The sequence below is a fragment of the Nelusetta ayraudi genome, unplaced genomic scaffold, assembly GCF_046127955.1.
Source record: "Nelusetta ayraudi isolate G7.1 ecotype Tasmania unplaced genomic scaffold, CSIRO-AGI_Nayr_v1 ptg000143l, whole genome shotgun sequence".
Classification (NCBI taxonomy): Eukaryota; Metazoa; Chordata; class Actinopteri; order Tetraodontiformes; family Monacanthidae; genus Nelusetta; species Nelusetta ayraudi.
Window position 1 is genome coordinate 222,093 of NW_027466193.1, and position 19,332 is coordinate 241,424.

Here is a 19,332-nt window from a genome sequence, read left to right on the forward strand (position 1 = left end):
TGCCATTTGGAGAAAAAAAAAAGCAAAACAACAACAAAAAACATCTTGCTGCAGTAGAAATGTTAGATAATAGAATAAATAATAGAATAAAAATAAATGTACGTGTACGTGTGTGTGTGTAGAACCCTGACTTTAAAGACTTATTTAACCTTTCTATAAGCTCTACATTTACCTTAATTATAGCATGTTCTAGAAAATAAATATCCTGCTGAGGCCTCAAGTATCATGTAAATGGATTTTGAAAATTAATCATCGGCAAAATGTTAGTGTCGTAAGTGCTGGTGGGTGACTCAGCCGTGAAGACCTCAAATTAAATGTTGCTTTTGATGACAGGGGCCTGTGAATCACCGTGACACCGTGAAGAGTGTTGACTGGAGACAAGGGAAGAAGTGGCTGTGGGCGGCTCGTGCCTGACACAAACCAATCAAAGGCGGGCTTGTAGTTCGCGCATGCGCACAACAGATGAACGTTCTGTACCCGGACAGCAGCAGCAGCGGCGGCAGCAGCAGGGGGGGGGGAAGTTCTCACGGCGTTTCGCCGAACAACAATATAAAGTAGGTGGACAAAAGGCTTTAAACAAAGTCAGGCACGGTCAGCGTGTCGATGTTTGCTGACGGTTTAACTTGATCTCGTTTTGAAAAGCCGTTTATGCGCCGTAAGACCGAAGTTTAACCGTTAGCGGCCGCCATGGAGGTCAAACCAAAACAAAAACATCAGAGCCAAGAGAGGTTCGCTGTTGCTGTAGCTTAGCCGCAGTCCTTTGATGTGTCAGCTGATCTCTCCCCCCTTGCACAATCTGAACAAGCACACAAAGTCGGAACGGCTGCAGCTTGTATTGTCTGTTCGGGATAAGAAGGAGTTGTTGTTGTTTTTTTAATCCTATAAATAAGGGGTGATAACCTCGTCGTCTGGTGAGGGAATGATGGATCATATGACAGTCGAGGGGAAGAGTAACAAGTAACTTTTGCTGTTCTAGTTCCGCTTCCTGACCGGACCTCTTCATCTGCTTGCCTTTCTCAGTTTTGCACCACCAGGGCTGCGTTTGTCACACTTGACCATGGCCGCTGCCACGTCCTCCCGAGGCAGCCTGAGAGAAGACCTGACCTGCGCCATCTGCTGCGACCTCTTCCGGGAGCCCGTCATGCTGGCCTGCATGCACCACTTCTGCAGAGCCTGCATCTCCCGCTACTGGAGGGGAACCCAGGGCCCCGTCAGCTGCCCGCAGTGTCGCAAGGAGTTCGACTCCAAGCACTTTCAGACCAACTACCTGGTGGCGGCCCTGGTGGAGAAGATCAGGGCCTCGCTCTCCGAATCGCACGTCAAAAACCTGGAGGTGAGTTGGCCTCATCCTGTTGGTTGCTTGCCACGCCCTCAGGCCCTGGTCATCTGGGTGGCGTCGCCGCGAGTCGATAATCTCGAGCAAACAGCATCTGGTGCCAAAGCAAACTGATCCGTCTTAAATGACAATGGTACATTATATGACTTATGTAAGGTGAAGTACGATTTCATAGAATTTTTCACTCCACATCTGTGTTTATTTCGCCGTCGCTCCACCCTGGATTCGTTCCGCCATGCACGGCTCAGAGCAAAGTACAGCTCCTCGCTCTCTTTTGTACTCCGCTGCTTGACAGGGCACATGACTTCCCCACAGTGTGAGAGAGAGAGGGAGAGCTCTAATGCACTCCAGTGTTCATAGTGGCCACTTAGTTCGAATCTTTCGCAGGATTTTTGTAACCCGTCATATCTGCACTGCAAGTTATGCATTTACCTTTTTTGAATCCTCTGGAAAAAAAAAAAAACATCTTCAAATCTCACTTTAAGGGGATCCCTGTTGCAGCCATTAGCACACTAGCTTAGCTCTTGGACTGGAGAAAGGGGGAACCCAAGCCAGGATTGAATTAGCCCGGCCCATCTCACTGATTAACATGCCACGTGAGGCTACGTTTGATTCATAGACTGTCCAGCCATAAATTGCAAAAAAAATAAATCAAATGAAAATACAGTCGGCCAAGTTGGTGTGCATGTGAAAGTAAATAAAAGAGGACAGAGCTGCTTTATGTGTTACTTTTCAAAAAGTCACCGTCGCAGCCGTGCCAACTGCCCACGCTCTGATTCAATCTGTTTTCTGCTGCATAGAAAGAGCTGCAAGAGACCCTGGACGGCCATCGGCTGGCGAAGGCGGATTTCATCAACAGCATTCGCAGGGACAAAGACAAGATGGAAACCATAAAGGTACACCGACGCGTACGACTGGAGGGTTCCGTGCACTTAGGAGATAAGAACGCACCTGGGCCTCCTTAATGGTTGTTTGCAGTGTCTCACTGTGCATGTTTCGTGGTATTTGCGCATGTGTTAAGTGACTGTGCTTTAATATGTAAAACATAATGGTCTCACACTTGGTTGCGCAAACAGCACTCCAGACCTTTCACTTCACTTCAAAGAGGAACATTTTGAGATGTTAATAAGATACACAGTCCAATCTGGACATAACATAACAAAACATAACAGAAGTTATAAAATATCAGCTCTTAGTTTATTACAATGTTGAAAATAATTCTGATTCAAGACAATGACTAAGTCCACCTTTAAAGCAATTTACACTCAGTATCAGTATCCATCCTCATTCACAGGAGGTGAAGTCCAACATGTAACTTCCTCGTCCATCAATATTCAAGGAGCGGCAGAGACTTACTAGCTGCATTTCCATTACCTCTAGGATTGTGCAAAACCTAAATATCACAATTAAAAAAAAAATGGTAATGGAGACCCCTAAACTTTGAAAAACCTCTCAAATATTGCTAAAAGGTTTTGACGCTCTCATGAGAAACACTTTTTTCAAATGAACACCTCATCCAACTAGAAAATGGCGTGTTATGTTTGGACGGAGGAGGAAGTAATCAAAGAGAAAAATATCACAACCATTCTGGACAGGAAACAAATATAAACAAACAAACACAAACATAATTCTCGTAAATCTCGAGGGACCAGATTTTACGAGAATTACGGTTTATGCGCTTCACACCATTCAATGGAAACACCTGCAAATCGCAATTGTGCTTTGTCGAAATTTTTTGAAATGATGCTTTTATTTTGGAAACGCAGCTACTGATGATGCAGAACAGGCAAACAAATAAAAAACGGCTGTCCTTAGACAAAACCATTCCATGGACAAAGGACATCTGAGATGTCAACTCCAAGGGTTTAATGACATCACAAAAGTGACACGTTCCCTAACTTTACTTGGCATGAAGCATGAGGAATGGGTGACACAGCTGGAGTGCTTGGCGCTGGCGTCGCCGCCTTGACATTCCAGCGATCCGTCTTGCAGATGGCGCTGCGTCCGCTTACATATGCAGAATGGTCCTCCTGGCTTCAAGATCTGCTGATGTATTCACACTTTCTTACATTTGTGATGCAGGTCCAGCTGCTCGTTACGGCAGACGTTATGCTGAGCCTTAACGGCCCAAGACACTTAGTGACGATATGAAAATGTAGCCAATGCAGAGAGAGGAAGAAAAAAAAAAAATCAGTAGAAGCTGACTGATGCGTTATGCTCTGAGATTGATGTCAGTCGTTTTTTCCCTTTTGCCGCGCAGAAAGTCGGGGAAGATCTGCAGGCGCGCATCAAAGGGGAGTTCCGAGCTCTCCACCAGATCCTGCACGACCAAGAGAGCTGCCTGCTGGAGCAGCTGAGGACGGAGCAGCAGGAGGAGCTGGACAAGGTACAGCGCCACCTGGAGGCCGTGGAGACGGCCGTCAGGGAGTTGGAGGAGAACATGCGTGTGCTGCAGAAGGCCGCCGCCACCGCCGAGAGCGCCGTGCTGACCGAGGTGAGCCGGGGCGGAGAGGACATCAAGCTGCGGGTCCGCGCAGGTGGCGTCTAATTGCCGTCTTACGCAGCCTTTCAAGATAAGATAAATGAAACACACAGCGAGCGGCCTCGTTCAAACATGGTACGCTTTCGTGGAGTCCTTGAGAAAAAGTGCCAACAGCCTCAAAGGCAAACACAGTTGGAAAACTTTTCACCACCTCAAGTGTTTTTCTGACCGATAACACTTTCTGCCTGCCCACTTCACGTTTGTCCACTTCTGTTTAATGTTGAGAAAGTTTTTTTTTTTTTTTTTTTTTGTAATGACTTTCTTTTTTCTCTGTCGCCCCCTTTCCTTTCTTTTCTCCGCAGCTCCCACAACTCAGGTAAGCATTTATTTGGCTCTTAGCGCTGATGGGTGGCTTTTGCCGCTTTCGTAACCTGTCACATTCACGTCCTATGGCGCGCATTTTTTCCATGAACATCCCTGAGAAAAAACTCTTCTCCGCTCTTGTCGCCGTACAGGCGGTGCGGGCCGGTGGACGCGGCGCCGCGCTGCGACGTGGACGCCTTCAGCAGCAGATACACGGCGCTGTTACAGTACATTGCCTGGAGGAAAATGTTCAAGCATCTAAAGCCAGGTAACGCTCTGCTCTGATGGCGCGCCATTAGATGCACACAATAAGCTTCGCCTCTGAAAAGCTGAGCCCGGAGGCGATTACAGAAAAATGGCAGCCGCTAATGGCACCAGCGTTCCTCCGTATGGATGGGTTGCCAAGGTACGACACTAGCTGCGTTTCCATTACCCCTGGAATTGCAATTAAATACTGGTAATGGAAACGTCTGAAATTTCGAAAAGCCTCTCAAATTTCGCTAAAAGGTTTTGTCGCTTTCATGAGGTGTTTTTTTCAGACATATCGATACAGAGGTATATTGCAAAAGTGTCATGGAAACACTTTTTTTTCGCATTTACACGTCACCGGACGTGACGTACGGGGTCACGTGATCAGTTCACTTTAAGTAAAAATGGCGCGTTATGATGGGACGGAGGAGGAGACATAATATTTTTTACAAGTAACCAAAGAGAAAAATGTAGCAACCATTCTTGACAGCAAACAAACCCAAAAAAACGGTCGCAAACACCACTCTCGTAAGTCTTGCGGGACGAGATTTTACGAGAATTATGGCTTCACACCATTCAAGGAAAACGCCTGCAAATCGCAATTTTACTTTGTCGAAGTTTTAGAAATATCGATTTTATTTTGCGAAAAACTGCAACGGAAATGCAGCTAGTGACAAGCTCCATTACGGAAATAAAAGCATCGCGGCTGATGATGCTCGCTTAATTTCCTCCCTCCCTCCATATCTCCCTCCGTCCCGCCCGCAGGCCCCTCCCCCTTGACGTTTGACGCAGACACGGCGCACCCGAGCATCCACCTGTCCCAGGACGGGACCGCCGCCGTGGAGTGCGACGCCGCCCCGCTGCCGGCCGGTCTTGAGCACGGCCGGCGCTTCATCCAGTGCGTCAACGTCCTGGCGTGCCAGGGCTTCCAGTCGGGCCGCCACTACTGGGAGGTGGAGGTGGGCTCCAAGCCCAAGTGGGACCTGGGCGTGGCCTCGGAGGCCGTGGACCGTGGCGCCCGCATCAAGCTGAGCCCCGACACGGGCTACTGGACGCTGCGCATGCGCAACGGCCACGAGTGCTCGGCCGGCACGCAGCCCTGGACCCGGCTGCGGCTGGGCTCCGCCCCCCAGCGGGTGGGCGTCTACCTGGACTGCGAGGAGAAGAGGGTGTCCTTCTACGACGCCGACAACATGAGCCTGCTCTACTCCTTCGCCAAGGGCCCCCGGGGCAAGGTCTTCCCCTTCTTCAGCCCCTGCATCGGCGAGAGCGGCCAGAGAGCCCAGCCCATCCGGCTGCTGCACCACCCGGCCGTCGCCCTGTCCTGCTGATGGGGTGCGGGGTCAGGGACAGCAGTAATACAAATGTGTCATTGTGAGAAGAGCATCCAATTGACCGACGGCGGCAAGGATCAGATCAGATCTTTGCACGTAAGGCTTCACTTTCTCCAGAGCCTCTGAACTCTGGAGGGAGGAAACATTTGCCGTAAATATGTAATTATGTTGCAACTGTTGCAGGAGCATAAATCAAGTGAGACGTTCACATCAAATATTCCTCAATTTTGGCTTTTGAAGAAGGTCACACTTTCGACTTTGTAATGCTGTAACCAAAGAGAAAATACTGTCGGAGGAATTTGTCAACATTTTAGATTGTAATTGTCGCGCTGCTTGCATTGATTCCTTGTATTACTAACGGTGTGGGGCCTGTCAGCCAGTAGGTGGTGTGATCACGATGTTGATTCCAATCAGTAAGACCGAATTGTGCACTTTACTCCGAAGTATTGCATAGGACCAAGTATAACTGATTAACTTTAGACGGTGATCTCCTGTTGATTTGTTGTTGTGCAATGTGATGATTATTATTGTATCGCCTGAAACTGGAAACCTGTTGTTACGACACGGACACATTATTTTTAATGTTTTAACCAAGTAAATTGAAGCTGAAATGTACTTTTCTCTGGCTTTGTGTACCTCTCTGTCGCAGCCCGTCAATTAGTACACATCCAATCATTTCCTGGCGGCAAACTGTAAAACCTGCTAATGCAAATACAAGCACTTTTGCTTTCTCAAATAAACAGCGGCCTTTTGATCCTGCTCCCGCAGCTGTGACCACGGCGCACTTCCACGACCTCCGTCCAAATAATCAAGGATGTTATTAAGCGCCATCAAAGCCGAACGCGCAACCGGCAGGCCGTTATGAATCGCCGAGTCGTCTCTTGCACTTGGTGAGGGCAGACAGGGGGAGGTGGAGAGGGGGTCGGGGGGGGTGGAGGGGACCGGCGGTTATCTCCGCAAACACAAGAGCAGCGGCGTCCTGTTTCCTCCCCGGCAGGTGAAAGGTCGGATAAACAAGAGGGACAGTCGGGTTGCCTCTGGGGCGCTTGGGAGGGGGCGTGCTAAAGCAGGAAGCTACTTCCTCCTCGGCAGATATTGTCAAGGCAGCGTTGGACCAGAGGGGGAGCAGCGCGGTCAGAACGGGCCAGTTCAGCGTCCTGTAGCTGCACAACATCCACCGACTTTGTCCCGCAAACGAATCAAATGGCAGCAGCCTCATGAATATATTATAGCGGGAGCTCTGCGCGAGCATGTTCAAGAAGTGATTTTGTAGTTCTGTGAGTGTTGTTGACGAGTTGGGGGGGGGGGGGGGTATTTGTATGCGGCGGCATAATGAGAATTTTATTTTCTTGTCAATTTCGCCGTACACCTGCAATTTTGAGAGCCTATAGGGTCTCCCGCATCAACACTTTTAACTCGGGCACGACTCGAGAAAACAAAGGCTGCCGATGTTTTATTCATCGACGCATGCGAGAGGTGGAAGTCAAAATGCCTTCTCCTCGCCTCGACTCGCTAACAAAAGGACAAATTGCTTCTTTCTTGGCCTCTGCCCCCCGTCTTTTGTAGGTGTCGCGGAAATTTGTCTTGACAGTTTTTTTTGCATTTTGCGCAAGCCCAAAAAACAGACACATTTGGACAAAGATGAAAACGTGACCTCCGCGGTGAAGGACAAAGGCCAAATATAAAGTGAGAGGGATGTTTTGACAAATCCAGGGAAAATTTTAACTGTTGCCCTGCAGTGTCACGAGTTATTTAGCATTTTTTTGGAGCGTGTTTTTCTTTGCGAGTGCAGAGATTTGTTGTTTTGATTTCTCTTCACGCCACTCTTGAACTCGCACTCGTATACTCTGTGAGTGGGACACGTCCAGCGTGAAACAGCGCGAGAGGCAAAAGTTAGCAATGAGGTCGAGCAGATTGCCGAGACTGATATTTAGCAGATATTTATGAGTTGGTGGACGACCCAGCAGGAGTGATTTAGAGGAGGGTGAGACTATTAGAACCTGTCTGCTGGCCTGAGTAATGAGTCTGACTCACTGTGAAATAGCAGCGTTTTTAACCCGTCTGCGGGTTGTTGTTGCGAACACATTTGTCACGTAATCTCTATATGGTTATAATCCATCAATGGTGTAATTAAATGCCATGTTTTGTCGGCGAGGGATTATCATACCCCACACGCAGTGTTGTCAGGTTGTAGATGAGGGAATTAAAAAAACAAAAACAAAAAAAACCTCTGGCTAATTGCATTCATAATTACACAAAGGGAATAAAAAGCCCCGGGGTTGAACATTTCCCGCATCGCTGTCAAAATTCGTTTTGATGATGTCGAATGAAGCTGTCCTGTTGTTCGGTACTGGGAGCTTCTGAGCCTGCGACAAAGGAGGAGAAGAAGAAGAAGAAGAAGAAGAAGAAGAAGAAGAAGAAGCAAAAGAAGCATCGCAGAAAGAGCTTTCGTCCGCCAGCTGCAAGTATTTGCTTTATGGCTAATTAGCTGATAAATAATTCACGCGCAAGTTCACAGCGGCCACCGGTCTTTGTTCTTCTGCTCCGAGGGACGGCCGTCGTCGCCTTTTGACTGATTGGGAACATTAACGCTCTACTGATGACAACTTTTGCCGTTTTTTTAGTCTAAACATTTACAAAGAGGAAAGACAAAAAGAACAAAAAACTCTGGAGCATCGACGGCTACTTCAAAGACAGGCAGTCGGAGCGGAGCGTCTCCTCTCACTTCAGCGGGTGAATGGGGCGCGATCGCATGCGTGCTCCACATCCTTCCTATGATAGTGGTTTAATGTGCAGTGTAATGTGTTTCCTGACCTGCGGATGAGGCCTGAATTTTTGAGTGCTGGCATTTCAAGGACGGGTCCTTGAGCCCTCGGTTGTTTTCTCCGGAACCGGCAGGATTATGAGCTGAAGCCTGCTCATCCAGCGCAGCAGGGGGTGTGAGGCTGGTCGTTAGGGGGGGGGCGCTATCCTGCGTGATGGGCTATTGTTTGTTATCGCTGCTGAGTAAATGGCCTTTCCAAACACCAGGCGTGTGCACTTTATTATTTTATTGGCCGCTCTGGCGTATTCACGTACTAACGACGTGCTTCTGTTTTATAGTCGTAATGAGATTTGGGTCAAGTCCCCCGGACCGAGCTCGGCCTGGGACCATCGGGATGATTTAGTGTGTTTATTTTCTTCTCAAACCGACCGGACCGGGCTGAACAATGTAATTACAATCGTTCAATCACAACGTTGTGTTTTTAACGGGTCAAACAGGTGGCCCGTCATTTGGGATACAGGCGGGCAAAGCGCTTGCCCACAAAAACAAGCAATCACATTTTGATCGTCCATTAGTGTGGAAACGACTGAGGCTAACACGACCGTACTGAGAATAAAATATCTCTCTCTCTGACTGACGTAACCAAAATGATGGGTGGGCTATTGTCTCTGCAGGGGTCATCGGTCACCTGGAGTCATAGTTGCTGTAATAGATTTCCAGGGGTAGAAAGGGCCAGCTATTGATTATACTGCTTGCGCCTGGTGCGAGAAATCAGACCTGTCTGATTATGGCTTACCGGCTGGAAGAGGCCCCTCCCTCTCTCTTACGGGTTCTAACTGGACCGCGGTAACCTCGCCCAGCAGCTGGATCGCTCACAATCCAATTCTTACATCTCGCTGCTGGTTCCTGCAAGCCACCAATGGAAATTGTTGAAACAAGTTGCCATCCTGTCAGGGAAAATAAGGGAGCAGCTGCTGCTGCAAGCTGCCCTAACGGGACCATAAAGTAAACAGGAAGTGACTGCGAGCCTAGCTAATGCTAAAGCTATGCTATTATTTTTCGCATTAAAAGAACAAAAAAAAGTGGCAGCAAAGGCTTTCCTCAGTGTGAAATTGCCACCAGGCTGAATGTGAAAGGCAGAAAGTCCAGCCTGTCACCTTTCTAGTTCTGCCCCGCACGACCTCCCCCTTTCCAAACTGTCTGTGGGCTCTTTAGCAGATTGCTACGTGAGATAAATCCAGGAGTGCTCTGCCAGTAAATGAAACTGCGGCTCACCCCTCTGAACCGTATTGATTTTTTTTTTAGGTGTGTGCGCCCGCTCAATGATGCGTAATGAAGCGCACACCCCTGACAATTTTAATAGTGTGCGCGGTGCACGGGCTTTCAATTTTCCCCCTCCAAATCCCTCCATTAACAACACAAGTTGGCTGACAGAACTCCCTGGGATGGGATGGTGTTTGTTTGCCTGCCGCCCCCTCCCCCCCGCGAGCGTTTTGGTTCACACTCCAGGGGCTCCCCAGGGGAGGATCGCTGCGCGGAGAAGGACGGGGTTAACAGGACTTGGACAAGGCTGGAAGAGCCGCATGCTTCTCTTTTAAAGGAGGCATTGTTACGTCTGACCCGTTGGAAGAGTTACAGCCTGACTCGCAAACACGCGGGCTACTCCCAGGGCACGTCGGCTCAGCTCCAGTTTGTGCGTCTAACAGGAAAAAAAAAAAGATAAAACCTCACTCTTTATTTTCCTAGAGAGTTAGAAGGGGGCAAAGGGTCGGATAGCGTTCCTGCAATTAGGCACAGCTGAGAAAAACATAGACAAAAATATCATGTGATGGTCTCCAGATATTCCTCCCCGAGGCTGCGCTGGGTCCGGCGTGTGCTGTGGCGACAGCTGCACTCCCGCTGCGGCCCACGAAGAGTTTCTGATGGCGCTGGGATCACCTGCCGAGCCGTTTGGATGTCAGAGGACGGTTGGAGCGCCTTAATATCAATGTCACGCAGCTGGGAGAGCAATGGAGGGAAATCCAACACACACGATCACACACACTACACAACACCATTTAGCGCAGGGGTGGGTAAACTTTTTGACTGGTGGGCCACAATGGGCTTTGAAATTTGATAGATGGGCCGGAGCAGGAGCAGATGGATGGAGTGTTTTTTAATAATAGTAATTTAGAGTGACGGCAAGTAATTAATAAAATAGCTGTATTTCATCAATTTCTTTCAGTGTTTAAAAGTCATTTCAATAAAAAACTAAATACAGTGAAACACATTATTAAAGCACGTTTTTCTACCTATTCCATAATATACTTTATTCTCCTAGGTGAGTCAGCCAAACACTCCATCCATCTGCTCCTGCTCCAGCCCCTCTGTCAAATTTTAGAACCCACTGTGGCCCACCAGTCAAGAAGTTTGCCCACTCCTGGATTAATCTGACGTAAATGGGCATTTTATCATTTTAAAGGGATTATTGCTCGGGGGTACGAATTTTGGGCAGACGCCTCCCACACGCACGCACACACGCACGAAGAGGACGGCCGGCCATGCACGCGCCCCCTCAGTCACGAGCAGAGGAAAGGGAAATCGGTGTAAATCCCACTCGGTTCCTCGTGCATCCCTGGGACAAAACGTGGAGAAAAAAAAAAAGGACGCCTCCCTTCTCTCCAACAGACTTCCCCTCCACTTCTCCTCTGTGCTAAACTCAGAGCAGGCGTCTATTGGCGGGACGATCACCTGAGCTGAGCTCTTCTTCCCGCCTCTTCTATTTTTATTTTTATTTTTTTATATATAATTTTTTTTTTTTTTTTTTTTTAATGGTTATTGTTGCTGTCGTTTACCACCCCCTACAGCCTTCAATCCCAGCTCCTCAGACTCCTCGGACTGGTGTGACTCTCCGTCCGCAGCCCAAACTAGTGCGTCTTCTTCACCCCTGAGCGAAGTGCCGATGCGCTTCTGGACCGCGGATCTGGAGATGATGATAGACTTGACGTTCATCTGTCGGACTTGGATCGGAATAGCGTACGCCTCAGGTGAGCAGACCCGCAGCGCGGTCACACACACACACACACACACACACCCACACGTGCGCGCGCGCTCGCTCGCAGAAAAGTTTGGAGCGAGAAACTTTACGCGCTGCGCTCGTGCGCTCGGCTCGTCATCACTACTTAAGTGGACCAAGTTCGATTCTGACAGAAAAGGCAAAGGACATTTAATTCGGCAAGCCACGTGCTATTTTTATTTATTTTTTTGCACTCTTGTTTCTTTCGTTATTTATATATGTAGTGCAAATGGAACGCTAATTCATCACTCATGGCCCCGCACCACCTGAAGTTTGCCTCTCCCGTAATGGAAGCGGGGAGGCGCCCGGACAGGCATGTTGATAGGCACCTTATAGCAGTAGTAGGAGGAAGAGGCATCCGATGCAATTAGCTGTGTTTGCTAAGGTCGCAGCAGCTAATCGGTGATGACAAACGCGGCGGCAGAGTTAAGGGACGCAATTTTGGGGGGATTTCTTTTTCTTCTGCAAAGAAAACACAGGGGTTTGTGTTTAGTATGTAGGTCACATTTTGGGGAGGCAGAGTGGAAAGATAAGGAAGAGGTGGAGGAGGAGGAGGAGGAGGAGGAGAACTCGACAGGGCTGACATGTGGAGGAGGCTGAGGAGGCAGAGGGCGGTGATGTGTGTCTGCGTGTGTGTGTGTGTGTGTGTGTGTGTTCCATCCCCTTTTAGATATCTAAGTGGTCCATTCATGTTGAGAGGCTTATGTTGCCAAAACATTAGAAAAAGTTGATGGCCTCATATCTTTGGTCCAAAGTGAGCGCGGACTAAGAAATAAAACTTTTTTTTTTTTTGTCTATCTTTATCATTATTAATTTTTTTTTTTTCCCATTAAAGCTTGCAGCGTCAAGTGTTTAATGTGGGGCCCTCTGACTGACCCTCTACTGTATCTGGGCTGATGGGCTGAGGTCATTTACAGTTGAGAAGCCAAAGCTGGATTTGTTCTCCAGGCTGCTCTTCACAGAAAAGGTGTTTAGCAGCTGTTGAGGATAACTCAGGGGCGGGGGGGCAGGGTCAGCTGTGCTCCCATACGGCTTATCGTACATTCGGGGGCGAGAGGGGGAAACTACGCAATCGGGGACGTATACATTTGGAGAGGAACAGATAAACACTCTCACTCGCAGGGATGGAATGAGGACTAATGGCATCTGAAAAGAAGGCATTTCAGGGAAGCATAAAGACCTTTGTTCATAGTCAATTTTCTAATGTGTGACCAAAGGTGTAAGGCTGAAAACTGGCACTTGACATTTTCATGTCCCATGTCCCTTCTGCTGAAAGGTGACGAGTCATAAGAAAGATGTTTAAAGTCAAAACCACTGCTATATGCAACCACAACGGCCCACCTGTGGCCCTGCCAGGACACACGCTTCATCAAATATGTCTGTTTGTATTTAATCTATTCCAGTACTTGTGCCCTCGAAAGTCTGATATCTGTTGAAGTCGGCGTCAGTTCTCTGTTTGGTTTTCTTCCGGCGCGTGGGGGTTGTCTCCAACGTCGCTCTTTTTTATTAAAGATGGTTTCATGTGTCCTGCCTGCGAGATATAGAGGAATCCTCAAAATCCTCAAAAATCCTCATATCTGCTGCACCTCAGCAGCGCGCAAGCTCTGAAGCGGCTCTGAAGCCACGGGTCAGTGGCTGATCACTGCTTCTCATAGTTCCCCCTGCAAAGTCTTGAAAGTTTTTCACGCGGAATGGAAAAGTCAAATAAATGTAGCTTCTGTCACTTCTGCCGCCACGCAGACACCCGAATGCGGTGTTTTCAGCCGAAATATCTATTTGCAGCCCTGTAATAGCTCAACCGTGCAGGGCCCACCGCTGTCACAGTTGATGCTGCCCACGGAGGCGCTCCATCTCACAGCCACCCGGGAGGCAGGAGGGGGGAAAAGGCATTAATTTCATATCAGAGAAACACATTTTTTCAATTATGGCCTTTCAGAGTGTGCCTGTGTGATGGCGAGCCACATTAGGGTGGAGATGTTGGCGAGAGAGTTTTGTCCCAACAACGTGTACAGCAGCTCCTCGCCAAGGAGCACTTCTCATGATGTAATATGTCAAAACTTTTATTTTTAAATATAGTCAGAGTAAGTTCATCTGATGTCTTGGCTGTTATTTGGAGAAAATGGCTGATGATGGATTTCCAAAGATATGTTCCATGTTATTGTACATTATGTTTCGCACTTAAAAGATAATTATTTAATCAGCAAGAAAAATGCTGTAAGATGACCTCTTGATATTTTGCATAGCTTTAGATGATCAGAAATGTTTGTATTATTGCACACCAAAAACATTTAAAATAATTAAAGTACTGAGGCTTCCTGCCAGATTGTAATTACAACCCTCAATGGGAGATTTTTTTTTTTTTTACATTTAATAAGGAAATACTCAATTTGATGTAAAGAATCTCCGGTTGAGCCTCTGACATGTGGTCGCTGTGTAGCCAGTGGCCTATTTTAACGGGTCAGATTCCATCAAAACACCTTCTGGGTTTACAGTTAATCAGCCAACAGTGTGATTAATGCAGATGCAGTTCCAAGATAGACAAGACTGAAAATTCAAATGTAGCAGTCAAGCTCAGTGACTCTGACTGACTTGGAAAAAAAATTGCAATCCAATAAAATTTTGCATCTGCAGTGATCTAATTTTCTAAAAACTTGATCTAAATATATTTTGACATGTCTTTCTTCTCCAACAACTTATTAACCCTTGTTACCCCCAATTTATTTTTTTTTAGCAAAACTAAAATTCCTGGTTTAAAAATTAATCCTCATAGTGCGATGATGAAAGAGTCGGCTTGACGTGCTTCCAGACTGAGGGCCAGCTGACTGCAGACGTGCCGTCCTTCAAGTTCAAGGGTCCTCTCAGTCTGGTTTAAGACATGAAGGAGTCGTTCAAAACTCAGGAGTCCTTGTATTGACTTATTTTGACTCCTTATAATTCCTTGTCTCTATTGATTCGTATCACGGCGTATATGGCGAGCTAGCTACAGCATCTTCACTTTGAGAACAAGTGATTCTCAACCTTCGTCACAGTGAAAGTTTATCAATTCCTGCTCACTCTAGGTGACTCAGTGAATCAAAGAACTCAAAAGCCAATTCTCATTAGCAAATTTCTTTGATAATCTCGAGTCAGGAACAATAATTGAGTTTTCCGTCACTACCTGGACTGCCTTGAAGAGAAAAAAATGGATCAACTGCTTTTTAGGCCAGTGCTGATGTGAATTGTCATTAAGGCCAACTGCCCTTCACTGATGAATTCATCCCTGCTCTGCGTCTTTGTTTGAGTAATAATAACAAAAACAGTAATTTGACAAACGTTCCCCGTCCCATAGGCCACATATTAGCACAATGAATCAGCTTTTGTCCGAGTCTGAGCTCTCGAGCCAAATGATCTTTGGCTTACTCTTTGGTCCTCGGTGCATAATGTTGATATTGCTTTTCGCAGGGTGTTTTCTGTACGCATACCAGCGCTTGATCAGATCATCCCCCCGAAATCCGACTCTCAACTCTGGGTATTATTCTAGTCGTCCACTTATAGAGGCCGAGCTGTCTCAGCCAACAATATCCCCTTATTCTCAGCGCTGATCTCAGGATTCACACTCGGGACTCTGAGGAGCAGACCCGAGGCGTCTGTCCCTCGGTATCTTGTTCTATCAGCTGGAGGGCGGCTCGGATGATGGAGGAATGTTGCCGTCGCTCCTGCTGTTTGGCTTTGAGTTTAAATAAATGGGGAGTCCCGTACCTCACTCGTCACTGGCGTGGGGCAACGAGGGCCCTTGGGCGTTTCTACGTTTAGTCACTCACTTTCTCATCGTGCTGCAGTAGGAACGGGCCAAATACGACTCCGGCTGAGAGATAAGCTCTGTCAGCAGGAGTCGAAAAAGCCAAATATGTGTCTGAGTTGGTGTTAGATGGTTGATCGAAACCATCTGAGGGCAATCTTTGTTTTCATACGAGCCTTCACGCATCGTGTGCTTAGTTTTAGAAGATTTCAAGCTGGATAGAGTCGGAATCGATTTATGAATTAGGCATTTGCGTAGCGCAGCTGTTCATGCAAATGAAACGATCTTTGAAAAAGAATTAAATGGTTGTTGTGAAGAATTATTTTTTTTCTTGGCGGCAAAACAAGAATCTTAAAGTCTTCACCTGATTCACAATAGATATGTAAATTGGAAGGCAAAGTAGGGGGAGGAATAAAATTTGCCTTGGGTGAAAAAAAAATGAATATGCGAAATACACATATCACAAAAGTCGCACAAATTCAGCATGCTATTGTGGTTTACATGGAAGGTTAAATGTGGAAAATCTGGAACCTTTAAGATGCCTGACAGCAGTGTGTTCCCGGTACGAATCCTCGCGTGCTCATTCCATCAATCAAAGGTGGCGTAGCCCGACGCAAGCTTTGCTAAAACACAGCGGAAGCTTCACGACTGAACTCCCAGCAAGGTCCCCTCTGTAGTTGACCTGCCCTAAACGAGAAGGCTTGATGGACAATTAAGGAAAAACACAATTAGTGCCCCCTCATTATGCAACTTAACAACTCTCAGATCCAAAAGGACTCTCAATGTTAATGTCTGAGCAGCCTGAACGACTGACACTATAAAACTGTTTCTTCTTCTTCTTCATGCTGTGACAACAGCGCAACAGCCAGAAAATTACAGCTGTGAGTTTTGCTCAGCAAGTGACTGAATATACTGCAACGGAGACGTTTACAAAAGGGTCTCCACAAATGTTTTTGCGACAGAACTACTGTATCTTGACATGTGAATGGGGATTCACAAGAGTGAAATGACCCACTCCTGTGGTGACGGGCAGATACCGTCTGAAAAAAAAAAAAAAAATTGCTTCTTGATGGTTATCGCGCGGCCGCTGGCGCACACACACTGAGAGCCGTTTGACAGGAAGTTCGGAGATGAAGGCTGTTTTTTTTTTTTTTTTTTTTCTCCGAGGATATCGCAAGAAGCTCCAAAGTGGTGCAGTTGCCAGGAAACGAGCAGCGTTTGGAGAAGTTAACCGCCGACGGAGCGCCACCACGGCTATTAGCTTTAAATTGCCTCGCGGTTTTGTAAGTGCAAGGCCGCAACTTGGAAGTCCATCAAGTCACCGTGGCAGCGCTTTCTCAGTCCCAGGCACCTCTGGCCTTGTCATTGGAGGTCGCTGAAGGGTTCATGGGAAGACGTATTTTGGCAAAGCCCAAGGAAATCACTCGCTTCCCTCCCCTTTGGCATTCAGCGCTGTGATTGTCGACCCTGCGATTCTTACTTTAACCTTGATTTCTTAAGCGCCCTGTGCAACTACGGTGGTTATTAAGTGCACGGCAACATCGGACACGGCAAGGGGGAAAAGAAAGCTGAATGCACTGGGAATTGGGCTTTAGGTGCAGTAATTGCCTATTGTTGGCCTGTTAAAAATATATGTATATATCTCAGCGGGTTTAGGCAGTGCTCGTCTTTGATTCCCCCCCCCCCGCACACACACACACACTCTAAGCAGTGTTTATCATCTTTCAGAATTACACGTCAGTATGTACCAGATTAGGATTGGCGCCCTTCAGTTATCGAAGGGGGAAGGATTTCTCCATCATAAAAACGATGGCACGCACAACCCGAAAAAAAAAAAAAAAAAAAAAATGGAGTGCCACAGAGGAAGCTGTTGTGTTGTCCGGTGTGCCTGTGAGTCAGGTACAGGAAGATTCAGTCAGGGACGGAGGTTTTAAACATAGGAAGCTGGCCCAGATGGCCTGTCGCAGTGTCCCTGATGCGCCACCCCCCTCCACTACGGGGCAGGATGTTGGAAAGGCCTCACTGCCCCCCCTCTTAAATTGCAAACGGGGACAGGGACGTAGTGGATGTCATCCTCCTCCTCCGTCCCGTAACAATGAAATCAAAGCCGCGCTGCCAGTCAGGCGGCCGCCTGGCTTCAGCTCAGCCTTGTGCCGGCGTGACAGAGGAAGTGCGCCGCACTTCTCTCAGACAGACAGACAGGCTGACTGAAAGGGGCTGGAAGTGGGGAGCGGTGGCCCGAGGGCCGGCTGACTCCACATCCAGAGAGCAGGTCTGCTCCGTGGCCTGCGTGGCCTCCCCGGCCCCTCACCGGACGTGCAGGGCTATTTCAGTGCGTCTCTCAGCCTTGGATCTCTGCCAGGCTGTGTGTCACTGACATAAATGTGGCAGCGCTGTCACCTTAATGTCGCTGTTTATCCTCTGAACAGCTCCAAAGCCTTTTCCTGCCAGTGCAGCCACTGTCTTGTGCAAGTATCTTTAAAACCTTCATGTTTTTTTTAAAGTACAGTCAAGGAAAAGCCAAAGTTGAGCTTCTTCCAGAAGTGGGGTTGCAAACAGAGTGATTTTAAACTTCAGAGTCAGTTTATCAGCGTTTTCTATGTTCTCTATCGTCTTTTTCTTCATAATATTACTGTAACTGTTGATTGTGAATTGCTGACAATTTTAAGCTTTGCCGCCTCTTGGCCAGGACTCCCTTGGAAAAGAGGTTTCTAATCTCAATGGGACTTTCCTGTTAAAATAAAGGTTAAATAAATACTCCCAAAGTAGACAACATGATTAACCGTGAAAGACGAAAGCCAGACAGCGGACAAAGGGAGAGAAGGACTATTTCTACAAGACGAGAACACAGCTGAGACCAATCAGGGGCTGCGTAGACAACAAGACCCAGGTGAAGCTGCAGGTGAAAATCAGACACAATCCCAGAAAGCGGAAAGTAGGACAGGGATGCAAAGACTATCAAAATAAAACGGGAAGTCCAGACATATGCATCATGAGATTTGTTTTTGGGCTGCACTCTTCATAAAAGCTGTGAGACAAGGGGAACAGACGGCTCTCCCAGGTTACAACTTCTGATAATGTGGGAGCTTTATTATGGAGTATTCAGTTGTTTATTTCCCATCCTCTGCTGTGTCAGCTTGGTTTCCACCAACAGCAGTAGCAGCAGCAGCGATGGCGAGCTCGCCATTAGAGCTACCCAGACATTTTTTTCTCAATGTTTCGCAATCATGGTTTTGAACGCAGACCACACAAGGTTTGCCAAATGCAACGTTTTCAGAAAAATATTTCTACAATCAGCCGCGTTGGGCGTAATCGGGCTTCAATCGACAGCTGGGTGTGGTCACGCAAGTCCTCATTTCAGACGGGTAATGTTAAAAAAATAATGAATCCGTGCACTTTGGATAAAGGTGTGATGAGTTCGCAGGGCGTGAGCACAGTGCGGATACAGAGGTAAAAGTGTTGACTTGGAATTTTTGGCGTCAGGCGTCTTTTTTCATTCCTACAAACGTGCGCGAGTCCAAACGATCCCATGCAAAAAAAACCCCACAAAGCCGCGACGCGCGAATCCTCCCGAGTGCGTCTGTGTGAAAGCTCCTCCCTCCACCGTGTCGCATCGCCCGTTGCCAACCTGTCTCTGAGAAAGAAAAAAAAAAACAACTCCTATTTGTTTCCACAAGGCTCCTCATTTCCGCTTCCCGTCACGTGACCCCCATCGGGGACAAAACTACAGAGGAGCGAGGAAGCACTAATGGCAACATCTCATTCGCCGTCCATGAAAAGGGGAAGTGGGAGAAGCGCAAAGGCATGATAAAGAAAACAGGAAATTCGCCCGGTGCTCGCTCGGAGGAACACTGTGGCGCCTTTTCCACGCAGATTTCACAAGGTGCAGATTTTTCTGAGCCCTCGTTTCCAGCGCCGACACCTTTTTTTTTTTTTTTTTTTTTTGATGCCGCTGTGTGGCGTCCGCTCGT

General features: G+C 47.6%; 2 protein-coding genes across 3 annotated transcripts in view; both read left to right on the forward strand.

Annotated features, from left to right (window-relative positions):
• The first annotated feature begins 411 nt into the window (after positions 1-411).
• On the forward strand, positions 412-6,379 carry trim105 (tripartite motif containing 105). The gene is made up of 7 exons (XM_076013121.1): positions 412-554; positions 1,021-1,333; positions 2,137-2,232; positions 3,597-3,830; positions 4,181-4,194; positions 4,334-4,449; positions 5,196-6,379. Exons 1-7 carry the CDS (start codon positions 463-465, stop codon positions 5,759-5,761), a joined length of 1,431 nt encoding a protein of 476 aa, XP_075869236.1. The 5' UTR covers positions 412-462; the 3' UTR covers positions 5,762-6,379.
• A 4,702-nt stretch (positions 6,380-11,081) lies between these two features.
• flt4 (fms related receptor tyrosine kinase 4) overlaps positions 11,082-19,332 on the forward strand; it is a 51,270-nt gene continuing 43,019 nt past the window's right edge. The window contains exon 1 of one of the 2 annotated variants that reach the window (XR_012925341.1): positions 11,082-11,554. Coding sequence is in view for 1 of the 2 variants with exons in the window: in XM_076013128.1 (XP_075869243.1) it covers positions 11,470-11,554 (85 nt within the window). In the remaining variant the exon portion in view is untranslated. The remainder of the gene's footprint in view (positions 11,555-19,332) is intronic. The other variant, XM_076013128.1, reaches the window with a different exon arrangement.